This window comes from Heterodontus francisci, chromosome 11 (assembly GCF_036365525.1).
Source record: "Heterodontus francisci isolate sHetFra1 chromosome 11, sHetFra1.hap1, whole genome shotgun sequence".
NCBI lineage: Eukaryota > Metazoa > Chordata > Chondrichthyes > Heterodontiformes > Heterodontidae > Heterodontus > Heterodontus francisci.
The window spans coordinates 92,892,062-92,909,622 of record NC_090381.1 but is presented as its reverse complement, the minus strand read 5'-3'; the positions used below and the strand labels follow the sequence as shown (position 1 = coordinate 92,909,622).

Here is a 17,561-nt window from a genome sequence, read left to right as displayed (position 1 = left end):
GCTCCATCCAAACTATTTGCACTAAGGAGGTTCCAATCAATGTTAGGGATGTTGAAGTCACCCATGACAACAAACCTGTTACTTCTGCACCTTTTCAAAATCTGCCTCCCAATCTGTTCCTCCATGTCTCTGTTGCTATTGGGGGGTCTATAGAAAACTCCCAATAAAGTGACTGCTCCTTTCCTGTTTCTGACTTCCACCCATAATGACTCAGTAGACAAACCCTCCTCAACGACCTCCCTTTCTGCAGCTGTGATACTATCCCTGATTAGCACTGCCACTCCCCCACCTCTTTTACCTCCCTCCCTATTCCTTTTGAAACATCTAAACCCCGGAACATCCAACATCCATTCCTGCCCCTGTGATATCCAAGTCTCCGTAATGGCCACAACATCGTAGCTCCAAGTACTGATCCATGCTCTAAGTTCATCACCCTTATTCCTGACACTTCTTGCTTTAAAATAGACACACTTCAACCCATCATACTGGCTGCAACTTTGCCCTGTCAACTGTCTAACCTTCCTCACAGACTCTCTGCACTCTGTATCTGCCTGTTCAACAGCTACCCCATCCACTGTTCCGTAGCTCCGGTTCCCATCCCCCTGCCAAACTAGTTTAAACCCTCCCGAAGAGCTCTAGCAAACCTCCCGCCCAGGATATTGGTGCCCCTCCAGTTCAGATGCAACCTGTCCTTCTTGTACAGGTCCCACCTTCCCCAGAAGGTATCCCAATGATCCACGTAACGGAAGCCCTCCCTCCTACACCAGCTCTGTAGCCAAGTGTCCAGCTGCACTCGCTCTCTGTTTCTAGCCTCACTAGCACGTGGCACCGGAATCAATCCTGAGATTACTACTCTGCTCATCCTGCCTTTTAGCTTCCAACCTAACTCCCTATATTCGCTTTTCAGGTCCTCATCCCTTTTCCTAGCTATGTCATTGGTACCGATGTGTACCACGACTTCTGGCTGCTCCCCCTCCCCCTTAAGAATCCTGTAGACTCGATCCGAGACATCCCTGAACCTGGCACCTGGGAGGCAACATACCATCCGGCAGTCTTGTTCGCGACCACAGAATCTCCTGTCTATTCCTCTAACCATTGAATCTCCTATCACTATCGCTCTCCTATTCTCCCCCCTTCCCTTCTGAGCCACAGAGCCAGGCTCAGTGCCAGAGACCTGGCCGCTGTGGCTTTCCTCTGGTAGGTCATCCCCCCCAACCTTATCCAAAACGGTATACTTATTATTGAGGGGAACGGCCACAGGGGATCCCTGCACTGTGCGCCTATTCCCTTTCCCTCCCCTGATGGTCACCCAGCTACCTTTATCCTGTGACTTTCGTGTCAGTACTTCCCTATAACTGCTCTCTATCACCCCCTCAGCCTCCCGCATGATCCGAAGTTCATCCAGCTCCAGCTCCAGTTCCCTAACGCGGTCTGTGAGGAGCTGGAGTTGGGTGCACTTCTCACAGGTGAAGTCAGCAGGGACACAAGTGGTGACCCTTACCTCCCACATCCTGCAAGAGGAGCATGCAACTGCCCTAGCTTCCATCCCCTCTGCTCTAAATTGACAACAGAGAATAAAAACAAATAAAGGAAAACCTTACCTTACCAAACCCTCCACACAAGAGTCCTTTTTTTTTGGTTAGAGGAGGAGGATGGGTGGGAGACACTACACGTGTAGTGTTTCGGGTTTAGCCACTTCCCGAATATATAAGTTCACTTACCCTCCACAGATGCTGCCAGACCTGCTGAGTATTTCCAGCATTTTCTGTTTTTATTTCAAATTTCCAGTATCTGCAGTATATTGCTTTTCAATTCATTTTTGGATTCATGATAACATTGATATGAATTCTTTCATTAAAGGAAATGACATTTTGGTGAATAACCTAAACTCACAGATAAGTATTAATCTACCTTTTGTCCAGAAAGGCCCACATTGCCATAGATTGGTCTGCTTGGTTCTCCTTTCTCTCCCTTTGGACCAGTGATGCCATCACGACCAGGTAACGCTGAAGACCCCAGTGTTCCTGCAAACCCTTTCTCTCCTTTGTCACCTGATAAAATCATCAGAAAAAACATTACATAGAGCATCATTATGTATACGATATACAGGACCACTGCATATTGTTAATCTGAAATCAGCATCATGTATTCAAATGGTCTTCCATATACCCATTACAGTTCTGTTGTACTTCCCAGTACCTCACTGTCCCATATAGCACCATCACGTGTTAGTACACATCTGGCTTCACCTAGGTGCAACATTACAATAACATGTGGTCACAAAGTAACTCAATTACAGTTCCACACAGCTTGACTACAATCAAGTAGACCCCCATATTTTGCCTATTATAGTTTAACAGAAGTCCAGCATTTACCCTCATTACAATTATACTTACTAGTCACCCTGAGCTCTTCCATAGTCACATGCAAGCTAATTTGCATTTCAGATTGAAAATCCCCATCAGAAAAGTGCTATGTACCTCTTGTTCAACTCAGGCTATTACTTATTTCTGAATAAACCCATTTCAATCAATTTGCTTGACTCATTTATTGTTATGTGCAGTAGGATGGTTTTAGAAAGTTACCTTACTCCATCTTCATGTCACAAAACTTGAACTTACCTGGCAGGCCCATTGAACCCATAGATCCAAGAACTCCTGTAAGCCCCTGATTTCCTAGATACCCTAGTAAACCTGGATCACCTGGTGGACCTGTTTGGACAAAAAATATAAGACAATTAGAAATTTTACAATTTGCAAGTACTAATAATACAGCAGCAAAAGACTATCTCTTCACCCTCACCAAAGCAAGTCCGTCAAAGACTATCTCTTCTCCCTCTCCAAAACAAGGCCGCAAAGCAAATTACAACATTGCAACACTCCGGGAAGCGTAGTATGGTGATGGGCTAGATTAGGTTTCAAATTAATGTATGGAGCCACAGACAAGGATCAAGGGGCACAGGCTAAATAATAAATCATTTTGTAAACATTTGAGTTACACAATGCCATTGTACATTAAAGGTCTCATGCTAACCCAGCACCTCAATACTTTAAACTCTAACAGGTTTAGCTACAGAGCGAGGCTAACCAAGGGATAATGCAAGCAACTCTACCTCATTTTCCTAATGAATCTGAGGGGAAGAAGGAGATGGAAAGGGAGCAAGAGAAATAGAGAGAAAGTCCTGTTGCTAATCAAAGGGATTCTAGTTGCTGCATACAGGAGGTGGGAAGTCTCACATGTTACTGGAGTAAGCAACCAGGATCACCTCCATTAGTAGCAGCACACAGTTAGGAGTGCCATTGAAGGGAGAGGGAAGGACAACACAGGGCAGAGGAATAGGAGAGGGAAACAGGAGGCAGGAGGGTACCTCATGAATACATGAAAAAAGGCTCCGGTGATGTTACTAGGTCCCCGATGCCATTTTATCGGTTTAAGTGGGGCATCCGCTGTGGGTACCTTGCTTAGTAAAACCTGGCAGGGAAGACAAGGTGGCTAAAAGCTTTCATTAGGTGGGCCTGGTGCACTCCCCGGCCCCCACGAAGAAAGTTTGGACTTCTGGTGGTCTGCTCGCCCCTTTTCCACCTGCGAAACGGTCCCGGTTTTCCCTCGTGTCTTATATTAGTGCCAGTGGATGGACTCTGGGCCCTGCAATTTTGACCAGCCTGAAACAGGCCAGCTGCCTCTTTTTGCTCAGTTTGAGCAGGCAGTTGGCCAGTGGGTTTTAAATGAGGCCTAGTCATTGAAGCTAGCCGAGGCCTCCAATAGAGATTGATGAGCAAGAGGACAGTTGGCCTCCCCACAGCTTCCTGTAAAGGAGTTATAATCCGCCCTTCAGTACTGGGAGCGTCAGTCTAGACCCAATTCCATTTCATGCAGGTTAAAAGCAATAAAATATAACAAGATTATACTATAATATAGTGATGAACTTGTAATGTTTAATTGTGCTTAAATTTTGGTACCTTCTGGACCTGATGGTCCTGGCGCTCCCTCTTTACCTTTGCATCCTGGTTCTCCATAGGAACCAGTCTCACCTTTAGGTCCTGTTCTTCCATTCGGTCCTGGTAATGACATGATGTAATGTGTGCTATTTATTCTTGCAATTTATCAATATCACTTTCATCTCCTCATCCTTTTGGAGAGCCCCCATTTTAAAATTCTTTCTTTGTCTGGCAAGTACATTCGCAGCCAAGAACACAGGCAGATGACCAGCTCCCAGGTCTCTGCCAATGCTGCTTATATCTGGCCTTTAGGAACTGAATAGAACTGGCCCTGAGGATAGCTCACCTGTCTATTTGCTTCCTTCAGTGTCGTGATGTAGGCAGCCTTCAGTCATTGGGGGCAATGTTAACTTTGTGCGATAATGATAAATGGGTGATAGTGAATTGGCAGCCCCTGTTTACATCTCTCCCGATTTTGAGTTGCATCGTCTACAATGGAATTCAAAATCAGGAGAGATTTAAAATAGGCCGCCAATTTGCTATTCACCTGTTATATCTTCTTCTTCTTCTGCTTTGGCCTCCTTGTCTCGAGAGATAATGGGTAAGTGCCTAGAGGTGGTCAGTGGTTTGTGGAGCAGCGCCTGGAGTGGCTATAAAGGCCAATTCTAGAGTGACAGACTCTTCCACAGGCACTGCACATAAAATTGGTTGTCGGGGCTGTTACACAGTTGGCTCTCTCCTTGCGCTTCTGTCTTTTTTCCTGCTAACTGCTAAGTCTCTTTGACACGCCACTCTTTAGTCCCGTTATATACCGTTATTATACCTGTTATATACTGTCACAAAAAGTCAACATTACCCCAACATCTATCTGCCACAAAGTCAGGACCTTGTTGCTTGAGGAATTGTGGATATGAATCTAACAAGCCACGAGAGCAGCAATGTCGTACAATATGGTTTTCTAATCTTTTTGAAATCAAATGACATGGGCGTTTTCATATAAAGGATAATCATTTGTACCACATTGATGAAATATGGAAAGAATAGTGGACACTTGAGGGTACCCTCACTTTTAATCTCCAGTGATGCCTTAAACTGTGAGAGCGAGTCTTAAACCTGAGATGCAATTACTGAATTTTACTTACACCCACAGATTCTTCATAATACATGCTCCCGTTCTGGTAATAAATGACAGATTCAACAATGCTGTGTCTGCACCACGAGTGGAACCTCACCATTTCTGTCTTAACATATTTTATAAAAAGGAATCAATCAATTTCAAGGCGCCTGTCACATTTCGAGACCCCTACCGCCGAGAAGAACAAAGGCTGCAAGATGCATAGGAACACCACCACCTCAAATTTCCCCTCCAAGTCACACACCATACTGATGTGGAAATATATCGTCAATGCTTCATTGTTGCTGGGTCAAAATCCTGGAACTCCCTCGCGAACAGCATTGTGGGTGTACCAACACCACACAGACTGCAGCTGTTCAAGAAGGTGGCACTTTCCACCACCAACTTCTCAAAGGCAATTAGGGATGGGCAATCAATGCCAGCATTGCCCACATCCCATAAATGATTTAAAATGATTAAAAGGCTCAATGACTAAATAACTGGGTAAAGGTATCATCTTGAACTTTTGCTTTTGGAGGGGCTTTTACAAAGTTCAGCAGCCAACGCTTCTGTTCTCATGGAAATGATGAAATAACATGACTAAAACTAATCCTCTTCTAGATTATTAAACCTTCTACAAAACTGCAAAGGAGCTTTTATTTAGAAAGTGATTGTAATACCACCAGGCATGTGGGAAGATTTGAATTTGAGCACCAAACCAGGAATGATCTGCATTGTCTCTCAATGTTCCTTAAACTTAATGATGGTTTCCTGTACTTTTGTTGCTAACAGGAGAAGCTTGCCATGAAAAGATATGTCTAACTTAGGGCTGGACTTTGCAATCCCAATAGTGGCGACTTGATTTTTAGTGAACGTATACAACTTCTTCACTTTTTATTTATTGTCAATTTTCAAAATGTTTGAAAATTGTAGCGACTTACCTGGTAGCCCAGAGACTCCCATTTCACCTTTTATTGTCATATTACAGAGAATTGATTTCATTCCCTTTTCACCTTTTTGACCTGGTATTCCAAACGCACCTTGTTTACCCTTCAGTCCTATCTGCCCTTTAGAACCTGCATTCAAACAACAAGAAAAACAGAGAGACAAAGGCACGCTACTTATTGTTTTTAGTAGCAATATTTCCCTGAAGTGTTTTATTTTACAGATTGGAATTTTCGAGAGATAAAGTTTTGAAGTTTGTGTGTTCATCCTTGCCTCTGTGTACTCAGCCATTATTGATTAGAGAATGAACTGCAACTTTGAATCAACGACCATGAACAAAAAGGATGCTAACTTCCCTTTTTTCAGTTTACATGCTCAGTGACTAAGATCATGGTGAAGATCTATGAGTGATTCAACAGAATACTGGGCATAGCTTCCGGCCTGCAATTTTTACATGCTGAGTTTGCTACCTCAGTCGTGCCACTGTGGGGATTAGCTGAGTACAGGATGGGTTCTTATCTACAGAAAGTGAGATAAATTCAGAGGGAAAGGCAACCTATTTGCTTTTACACACATCCCAGCATCTGATTTCAGAAAAGCATTGTTATTGCCTCCTTTAACTCCCTCTGCACCATATTCTGGAATGAGGAGAGCAGATAATCTGCTTGTCTCTGCCTCTGATGTTCTCTAAAATAGGTTTCTAGTTCATGTGTAAGAATTCAGGGTATTTGTGTTCACCATAACAGATTGGTCTTTGAACTACCTGTTCGCCTGACGTCGGTAGTAGGGAAAATACTAGAATCTATTAGAAAGGATGTTCTAAAAAATAGTCTGATTGGGCAGAGTCAACATGGATTTATGAAGGGGAAATCATTTGCCGGCACAGACACGATGGGCCAAGTGGCCTCTTTCTGTGCCTTAAACTTTCTATGATTCTATGTTTGACAAACTTGTTATTTTGAAGATGCTAGTAGCAGAGTGGATAATGGGGAACCAGTGGATGTGGTGTATTTGGAGTTCCAGAAGGCTTTTGATAACGTCCCACATAGGAGGTTAGTAAGCAAAATTAAAGCACATGGGATTAGATGTAATATACTAGCATGGATTGAGAATTGGGTAACAGGCAGAAAACAGAGAGTAGGAATAAATGGGTCATTCTCAGGTTGGCAGGCTGTGACCAGTGGGGTACCACAAGGATCAGTGCTTGGGGTTCCAGCTGTTCACAATCTATATCAATGATTTGGATGTGGGGACCAATTGTAACATTTCCAAGTTTGTAGATGACACAAAACTTTGTGGATATGTGGATTGTCAGGAAGATGCAAAAAGACTTCAAGTGGATTTGGACAGGCTGAGTGAGTGGGCAAGAACATGGCAGATGGAATATAATGTGGATAAGTGTGAAGCTATCCACTTTAAAGGAGGACCAGAGGTGCAGAGAATTTCTTAAATGGTGAGAGATTGGCAAGTGTTGATGTCCAAAGGGTCCTAGGTGTCTTTGTTCATAAGTCACTGAAAGCTAGCATGCAGTTGCAGCAAGCAATTAGGAAGGCAAATGGTATGTTAGCCTTTATTGCAAGAGGATTTGAGTACAGGAGCAAAGAAGTCTTGTTTCAAATGTATAGAGCATTGGTGAGGCTGCACCTGGAATATCGTGTGCAGTTCTGGTCCCCTCGGCCGAGGAAGGATAATATTGCCATAGAGGGAGTCCAGCGGAGGTCACCAGACTGATTCCAGGGATGGTGGGATTGTTCCATGAGGAGAGATTGAGGAGACTGGGCCTGTATTCTCTGGAGTTTGGAAGAATGAGAGATGATCTCATAGAAACTTACAAAATTCTTAAAAGGGATAGACAGGGTAGATGCAGGAAGGATGTTTCCCCTGGCTGTGGGGTCTAGAACCAGGGGACACAATCTCAGAATAAAGAGCAAGCCATTTAGGACTGAGATGAAGAGGAACTTCTTCACTCAGAGGGTGGTGAATCTTTGGAATTCTCTGCCCCAGATAATGGTGGAAGCTGAGTAAGTTCAAGACAGAGATCGATAGATTTCTATTTGCTAATGACATCAAGAGATATGGGGATAGTGCGGGAGTATGGCATTGAGGTAGACGATCAGCCATGATCTAGAATGGCGAAGCAGGCTCGAAGGGCTGAATAGCCAAGTCCTGCTCCTATGTTCTTATGTTCCTATTTTTTGACAGCCATCTAGCATTATATTTATAATGCTTCGAGATTGATGAATTTGTCATAAGCTCAAAAAATAAGTGACAAAAATCAAAATGGTACAGGTATATTCTGTGGAGCATTGGATTTGAATTTCTTGAGCTAACCAGGGGCACTTATTTGAAATACAAGTTTGAACCAATGAATCAGACTTTCTGATTCTAATTACAATTTTCCTGGCTAACAACTGTCACTGCATTTACAAAGTTGAGACATTTTGATCACCTGATAAGGTCTACATAACTGCAAATGTTTCTTTTCTGTTCCTGCATTTGGGTTCTATCCTGTTGTTTACCTTCGTCTCCTCTAAGGCCTGGAAATCCTTGAGCACCAGCTAACCCTGCTGACCCTGGCTCCCCCATAACACCGGGTTCACCTTTTGAACCTATTTGAAGATTGAAAATAAAACATAATCAGACATGACCTGAAAATATTTATTTGGCAAAGAATTAAAAACTAATATTTAAAATTTTCTGAGTTAAATACTGCAATGATCCAGAAGGATTCTTCATAAATTATACTTCACTAATGTTTTAGTGCGAACTCCTGACAGATAAATAAGATTTTTTCTTAGCAGCAGTAAATAGTCATTAAACCCCAGGGGGAGTAGAAATTCATCTTGGTTAGTAACGCAAAACAGATGGTGTCACATTGGCTACTTGTTATATATCCCGCGCAATATTCTGTCCCATTGACTTCAATGCAGGAAGTATAGTAAATCAGATATAACTGAAGCAAGTGATGACTAAGTCAATAGGTTTCTGTTTTAATAAGGACTGAGGTATATATGTTTGGCATCAGGATGAATGTGAAAATGATCTGGGTGTGTTCTGTACATAGGTCTGAACAACCAAGTGATGGAGATAGGCTGAATCATCCTTCCTCATTCCAATATCATATTGCTACATCAGTTTTTTTACAATGAGTTTGAACATCACCACTTTATATATTTATATATGTAGTCAGTTTGAATTGTAAGACTACAATATACAGAATGCTTCACCTGATCTGCCCAGTAGTCCTGTTCGGCCTGGATTGCCCGGCGAACCTCTTGGTCCAGGAGGGCCTTGACAGCCTGGAGTTCCAATTGACCCAGGGGTACCAGGGAGGCCTGGAATGTCCAGTCCTGGAATTCCTGGATCTCCTGTAGGTCCTCTACTTGGTATTCCTGTAAAAATACATTTCCTATTTAAAATCATGGAATTAGCAGAACTAAATAGAATTACTACAGCATACAAACAGGCCACTTAATTTATCAAGTTCACACCTGCGTTTTTGCTCACATGGGCCACTTAATCTAATTCCACTCTACTGCTCACTCCCCATCCTTTCAATATTCATGTTTTTTTCAAGCAAATATCCAATTCCCTTTTAAAATAATTTCTACAACCAAGGTGCGAGAAAATAAAAGAATTTGTAGGTAGACAAAAGACAGAAGTCACATTATAACTTGCATAAAACTTATGGTTTGGCGGCAGCAGAAATTATAATCCAATTTCACTTCTGCCATGACATATACCATTGCTCGAGTATCATGCATTCAGTCTCATCCACTCATCAAAAAAATATATCCAATGACAACCATTATCTTCAAGATATTGGCTGCAAAATTCAGTAACCCCCGAAAACGGGCACAGGGATTGCAACGCGTGTTTAACTTTGTGCTGCCTGTTCATTACTACAATTGCAGCCTGCAGTCAGTGATAACTGTGTTGCTGAGTGGCTTGCAAGCCTCAGTAGGGGCCTAAAATTGTGAGAGATTAGCACCAGTTAAAGGTAGCCTGCACTACGTGAAGCCAGCCAGCATTTCTTCAACTGGAAGTGCATTCTGGCTGGAGCAGGTGTTGGAAGTTCATCCACAACAGATTCTGACCTGGGAAAGACAGAAGAATAGCACACCTGGGAAGAGAATGTGCTCCAAGATTTTCTGACACTTCACTGAAGGCCTTGGTTCAGAAGGTGCAGAGAAGGAGAGATGTGCTCTGTTCACCAGGGGGGGCAGGAGGTCCTCCAGACAAACTCTGAGAAGGCAGTGGCAGTAGATAGCCATGATGGCCAATGCCAGGAGTCAATTCCCAAGGACCTGGATGCAGTGCAGCAAAACTTTCTATGACCTCATGCATGATCAAGGTCAGTGAATGCATCTTCATAATGCCATATCCTGCTAACTGAACCCATAGCCTCAGACACTGCTCAATAAACCACATCCCCATCACTCACCTACCAACAATCTCTATCAATCATGACTAACGCCTGACAAAATTCATGCCTGTGAAAAATGCGTCACGGACCGTGAAATCTCGGGCCCACCATGAAATGTCGGTTCCTCTGGGAAATCGGCCCTTTTGCAAACTTTGGATGTTTTAGTAATTGACACAAGGCTCAACTCACTGATTGGTAAATGAGGGAGGGTTTCTGGTGCCGTTTGGAGAGCAGCTGTCTTGAGTATTAGCAGACAAGTGAGAATGCCAGAATGAGCAAATCAAAAGCAGCCGCAACCATTACTGCAACATATTGAGTGAAAAAATTTGGAAGCAAAATTCTGCATGCTGATGGTGGCATGCTGAATCTGCAATGTTTTGTTGGAATACACAAGGTGGGCAATGGTTCAGCTCCACTTAGAGTCCAAAAGCCATTGCAGTAGAAAGAGAGCATCTGACTCAACAGTGCTGGAACACAAACACGCAAAAAAACACGCAACAATTTCATCTCTTTTTAAGAAGTTGACTGAGCTCAAAAAATTGTCAGTTGGTTACAGTGGAACTTGTGGATGCTTTCGCAAGCACCAACATACGATTGGAAAAACTTGATCACCCAAAGCTGTGGGTATTCTTTCAACATAACGAGCAAATTGATGGTTGGTTGTCAAATAAACTACAATAGGACTACCAACCGAAGGCTTTTGCTACACATTGTGAGGACAATTCCAACAAAATCTATGGATATGGAGAAAGCTGTGTCTAAACATGGGCAGGTGTTCACAGTGCAGAGACAGGGAATGAAGAAAGAGACAGTTGCAGGTTGCTCCATGCTCACATTCAATCACTGACTTCAGTGAGTAAAGACTGTGACCTGGTTATAATCAGCTTTTTACAATATTTTTTGAGTGTACAATAAATGTCATTTGAAACCAGAAATCTCATTTGTCTTTTGTTGTTTTAAACAGATCATCTTCACTGTTTGTTTCGACACTGTGAAATTTACCATTTAAATATGTGAAATTCACAATTCTTAAAATCCCGTGACTGTGAAATTTGTAAAATTTGACTGTGAATTTGGAAGGGCCCTAATCATGACTCCTTGATAATCATAGCTTCAACTCACTGTCACACACTGAGCACTGCTGCAAGCCTCATGCCTACATGGAAGGCCGACGGGCTCACCGCCGCGGGGAGATGCCACCAGGTAAAGCTTGGCGACCTGCAAGCGAGCTTGGGGGGTGTGTGTTTGCCTCCCTTGAGGGCAATCGAGGGCCCCCCCCTCCGCCCTCCCTGGAGGTGATGGCTATCCCTCTGGGAAGATCTTTCCCCACCCTCACTAACAACCCATCCCACCCTGTAGCTGGGACTTGCCTGACTGACTCCAGCGACCGTGACCCCACTCACCTGTCCCAGGGTCTTCATCACGCTTCTTCTCTCTTCGTACTTCATTGCCTCCTGCAATACCAGCTGTGGCCACTACTCCCGGTGATGCTGTCGGTATTGCAGAGCTGCCGGTCTTCTGATTGGCGGCAGCTCTTGGAGGTGGGAGCTAGTCCCTTAAAAGGGATGGTATTCCCGACAGCAGGCAGTTAATTGCCTGCCCATCGTGGAATTGCAACGGTGATTTTAAAAATTATTGACTCTTTCAGGGAATCAAGGGATATGGGGAGCGGGCAGGAAAGTGGAATTGAAGCCCATGATCAGCCATGATCGTATTGAAGGGTGGAGTAGGCTCGATGGCCTACATGGTCTACATCTGCTCCTATTTCTTGTGTGTTCTTGTGTTGTGTGTCCGATGGAGGGCTGAGACGAGGTCTCCCCACTGCTTTCCTGCCCGCCGCCGGAATCCCCGTTGCCAGAATAAAATTCAGCCCTGGAAATTTGAGCACATGCTGCTTATGATTTACCAGCTATTTAAATCAACTGCCAGAAAATTGTGGGCAGTGGGGCCGGACTTCCAATAGATGCACTTGGAGGGTGAGGCTCTTTGCTGGGAATATGAATTGAGAATATTACCCTTACAGGTGCTATCTGAGGGATACTGACAAATGATGCTCTGAATAATTTTGTCTTAGTTCCTGCTGCTTCTGCCCTTCATTAACAAAATAGAGAAGTGTACCAGTAGTCTCATAATTTATTAATTTTATTTAGAGATACAGCACTGAAACAGGCCCTTTGGCCCACCCAGTCTGTGTCGACCATCAACCACCCATTTATACTAATCCCATATTCCTACCACATCCCCACATTCCCCTACCGATACTAGGGGCAATTTATAATGGCCAATTTACCTATCAACCTGCAAGTCTTTGGCTGTGGGAGGAACCGGCGAAAACCCACACGGTCACAGGGAGAACTTGCAAACTCCACACAGGCAGTACCCAGAATTAAACCCGGGTCACTGGAGCTGTGAGGCTGCAGTGCTAGCCACTGCGCCGCCTTCCATGTGGCTCATTGACAAGTGTCGGGAGATTGAAAGCATCGAACAGGATTTGCGTAAATTAAGTGGATGAGTTAAGGAAAAGCAGAATGGATTTAATGTGGATAAAGTAAGGTAAAGGTGATCAACATCTAATAACAATGGAATACTAATATTAATACAGAAAATATCTGCAAGTAAATTGCTTTATTATTGACTAATATTTTAAATGATAATGTAGGAATGTCACCAAATTACATTTTTTTCTCTCAAAAATAAAAATAAAGAAGTCATGTAATCTCAATACCTTGTAGGCCAAGTGGTCCAGGTGGACCTTCAACACCTGCAGGTCCAGGTATCCCTTGTCCTGGAGGTCCACGTGGACCTGTTGGCCCCCGAATACCATAACTTCCAAGGTCTCCTGCAAAGTGGAGGTTGGAGCTCTATCAAATAAATACTGTTACATACAGCAGAATGCATATCAAAATGCCACTTAGATACCTCAACAATATATCACACACATATGCTTCCAATCCTCTAACTGGGCAATGGTGTTAAAAAGGAAGGAAGCACCTAATGGAATATAAAGCCTTTATGCCTCTCTGCAGGTTTGACAGTTAATGAATATTTTTTCCTCCCTTAATTGAAATGTCCACCATTGCCTTCCCCACTAAAGACCTGCTCAAGTCACAAAAAAAAACCTGACCTGAACCCAATGGAACCACATTGGACCCGAGCCCAGCCCGGTCCGAGTCCCTCCTATTGCCGCCCCGTGCCCGACCCGACCCGAGCCGAGCCTGACCTGATCCAACGCGACCCGACCACCGGAATGTTCCCTTTACTTACCTTCCAACTCCCAATCTTCAGGAAGCTGCAGCATGAGCGTGATGATGCCATAGAGATGCACACTGTGCAGACTCAGAATTTCCTTCTTTGACGTCCCGGACTCCCAGCTCAGGTGAGTTTTTAACTTTTAACATTTACCTGCAATTCTTGCAGTATGTGTCCGACTGGCCCAAACTGGACCCGGCCTGACCTGACCCGAGCCCGGAGGACGACCCCGGAAGAGCAGCCCCGACCCGACCCGAATCTGACACATGTCGTCGGGTCCCGTCGGGTTCGGGCCGGGTCGCAGGCCTTTATTCCCCACTACCTGAATACAATAGAGTAGATCTAGATACCTAGAATCCAAAGGAAGATTGAAACCCACCAAATCCAACCCCCACACAATGAATATGTCCTCAAAAGGTAGGGAACAATTTGCTAGAGTTTCCTACACAGACCATTAAAACTGGCAGGTCCCAACATCCCATGCAAATACTGCAAACATATGAAAAATAATTATTTCTTACAATATAACTCAAAAACAATATGGTTTTTACTTACAACTGATACATCTGCTAGTTCAGTATGTAATGTTAACCAACAAGTAAGAAAGTTTACTGCATACACACAAGTACATCTGTACACATATCAGATGATCTGTGGGCAGTTTTCACTTTCCTCAATCTCTGTATAGCAATTTTAATTGAGGATAAATTGACGTGGCTATTTTGATATTCAAAAACCGAAGCAGAGTTCAATACCTCGTGGACCTTGAGCACTATTACGACCAGGAGGCCCTTCATCTCCAGGACGTCCTGGGGGGCCTGAACTACCCTTCTGCCCTGGTAGTCCAACATTTCCTGGAGGACCTGGTGGGCCACGATTGCCCAGCTGTCCATAACCTGCGTCACCCTGCAAACAAGAAATGGTATTTTACATCATTTATACATTTAAAAACAATCTAGAATTTTAACTGGTAGAATTAAATGGTAGCAAAAAACACTTTTCCTCGCTCCTTTCCAGACTAAAACCATTTCCTAAGGCCATATTTCTGGCAAATCAATATTTCCAATACTTAAAATGTCTTCAAGTTTCAGTATTATATTTCTGCAACCAATGCTTACTTGGAAGACAGACAGATAAGTACAGATACTATGGCCGGAATTTTACGCTGCCCCAGCGGGTCGGATGGTGGCGTGGGGACGGCGTAAAATTGAGCGGGAGGCTACAGGAGGCCTAACCGCCCCGATTCCACCTCTGACCAGGTTTACAGAGGTCTGGCGGGTGGGGGGGTGGGGGGTGAGAAGCGGCCTGCCCGCCCAAGGCCAATCAAGACCCTGAAGTGACCACTTAACCGCCACTTAAGGGCCCTCGCCCGCCTCCACTGGTGTGCCGGGGACGTGAAAGGCCGCCCAGCTATAGCTGCCGTCCCTTCTGCACCCCGAGGGGGGTGGTGCCCGGCAATTGGGCACAGGGTGCCCGATTGAGGGCCGTCCCCGCTTCCCAACCCAACCCCGGGATCCAAGACGCAACCCCCTCCCACCAAACGACCACCCGAGCCTCACCAGGGCACGACCGATTCCCCTGGTGAGGCAACCCAAGCTTACCTTCAGTCCCAGCTTCTTGGTATCCTCCGCGGTCGGCTGGGCAGCAGTCCCAGCAGTGGCCACCACTCCCGGTGGCGCTGCCGAGACTAAGAGCTGCCGGTCCGCTGATTGGCCGGCAGCTCACTGAGGTGGGACCTCCTCCCTCAAGTGGATGGAAGTCCTGCCTCAGGCCAATTAAAGCCTGGGGATCTGTAAAATACGGGACTGATCCCCAGGCTGGGCAGAAGCGGGTTCGGCACCGACATTTAGAACAAAGAACAAAGAAAATTACAGCACAGGAACAGGCCCTTCGGCCCTCCAAGCCTACGCCGATCTAAATCCTCTATCTAAACCTGTCGCCCATTTTCTAAGGGTCTGTATCTCTTTACTTCCTGCCCATTCATGTATCTGTCTAGATACATCTTAAAAGACGCCATCATGCCCGCGTCTACTACCTCCGCTGGTAATGCGTTCCATGCACCCACCACCCTCTGCGTAAAGAACTTTCCACGCATATCCCCCCTAACCCTTTCCCCTTTCACTTTGAACTCGTGTCCCCTTGTAATTGAATCCCCCACTCTGGGAAAAAGCTTCTTGCTATCCACCCTGTCTATACCTCTCATGATTTTGTACACCTCAATCAGGTCCCCCCTCAACCTCCGTCTTTCTAATGAAAATAATCCTAATCTACTCAACCTCTCTTCATAGCTAGCGCCCTCCATACCAGGCAACTTCGGAGTCCGGCTCCCATCCGCCCAGTGTAAAATTCTGGCCGATGAGTCTCTAAACATACTGTAACGCTGTAATATCGGATATTCCAGTACCAAATTCCTGTATGGTTACATTATAATATAATCTTAATATTGTAGTGAGATCGTAATACAATATTGAAATATAATGCTGTATATTAAAATATTCTACTACAGTATCATGCTAAAGCACTATTCAATAATACTGTCCAGTCAACATAACTGGGTTGGCTATAGAACCCAGAAGACTTTGCCATTGCATGCGCTCCTTTGCCAACTGTTTGACTCCTCTCATTCATCCATTCAGACATTTCCATACAAAGGTCTGTGCAAACACAGGAGTACACATTCTAAAGATGCATGACTGTGAGAAAATTCTACAAGGCTACCTTAAAATTTTAGAAGTAAAGCCTTCGACTGATTCTCCTCATGATTGAGAATTTGAAATTCTTACTGGTAGACTAACCTTCGGACCTGTCACTCCTGGCAGCCCTGGTGTTCCAGGTGCTCCTGGTCTTCCTGGAGTCCCTGGAGGACCCAATGATCCAGCAGGTCCAGGGTTACCTACAAAACATCAAAGTATATGGAGAGAATTAATTTAGTGATGCAGTCAATAGATAGTCTGGGAACAGAAGGAGGGAAATTATTCATAATTGTTCAAGATAATAAAAACAGTTTGGATTATATGTTATGTTCTGCAGAAGAAATCTTTGATAAAGACAATCATGGAAAACGCTTTTAGATGTACCTTTAATACAAAGTGCTAATCCACTAAATACTTGTGCAAATTATTTTCTCCCTTTTGTCCAGGTTCCCTGCAACATACACCTTTCCAGTTGGGAGGATGGGCTGCAGGCCTGTAATTAGATATCTACCAATGTCATCTTTAGACTCCCACAACTTTTACATGCTTTTTTAAAGAAGGGGCACAAAGCCTCTTTTCAGTATTTCCCTTTTGTAACACAGTCAATATGAGAAAGCTGTCAATGTGGGGAATTATTGGTGTGAATGTACATCATAATAATCCTTGGTGCCACCCACACTATCCCTAATTAATGCAGTCCAGCATAACAACAGGAGTTGGAATTCATTTTTATCCAAAATGCACTGCATCAAAATCAGAGGAAAGTGCCAGATTGAGGGAATATATAAATTTAGCAATTTATCAAGCCAATAGAATTAAAATCATTATCAAAATATAAAATTGAAGTCAATGGGAATCAGGGGGTTGGAATCATACCTTGCACAAAGGAAGATGGTTGCGGTTGTTGGAGGCCAATCATCTCAGCCCCAGGGCATCACAGCAGGAGTTCCTCAGGGCTGTGTCCTAGGCCCAACCATCTTCAGCTGCTACATCAATGATCTTCCCTCCAACATAAGGCCAGAAGTGGGGAAGTTCGCTGCTGATTGCATAGTAGTCAATACCATTCACAACTCCTCAGATACTGAAGCAGTCTGTGCCCAAAACCTGGAAGCAAGACCTGGACAACATTCAGGCTTGGGCTGATCAGTGGCAAGTAATATTTGCGCCACACAAATGCCAGGAAATGATCATCTCCA

At 44.2% G+C, this 17,561-nt stretch overlaps 1 protein-coding gene across 7 annotated transcripts in view; it reads right to left on the bottom strand.

Annotated features, from left to right (window-relative positions):
* LOC137375383 (collagen alpha-5(IV) chain-like) overlaps positions 1–17,561 on the bottom strand; it is a 228,792-nt gene that overhangs the window by 54,518 nt on the left and 156,713 nt on the right. For all 7 annotated transcript variants that reach the window (XM_068042500.1, XM_068042501.1, XM_068042505.1 and 4 more), the window contains exons 29-37: positions 16,468–16,565; positions 14,428–14,578; positions 13,149–13,262; positions 9,225–9,389; positions 8,517–8,606; positions 5,994–6,128; positions 3,960–4,058; positions 2,622–2,711; positions 1,912–2,051 (exon numbers count right to left, since the gene is read on the bottom strand). In XM_068042500.1, coding sequence (XP_067898601.1) covers positions 1,912–2,051; positions 2,622–2,711; positions 3,960–4,058; positions 5,994–6,128; positions 8,517–8,606; positions 9,225–9,389; positions 13,149–13,262; positions 14,428–14,578; positions 16,468–16,565 — 1,082 coding nt within the window. The remainder of the gene's footprint in view (positions 1–1,911; positions 2,052–2,621; positions 2,712–3,959; positions 4,059–5,993; positions 6,129–8,516; positions 8,607–9,224; positions 9,390–13,148; positions 13,263–14,427; positions 14,579–16,467; positions 16,566–17,561) is intronic.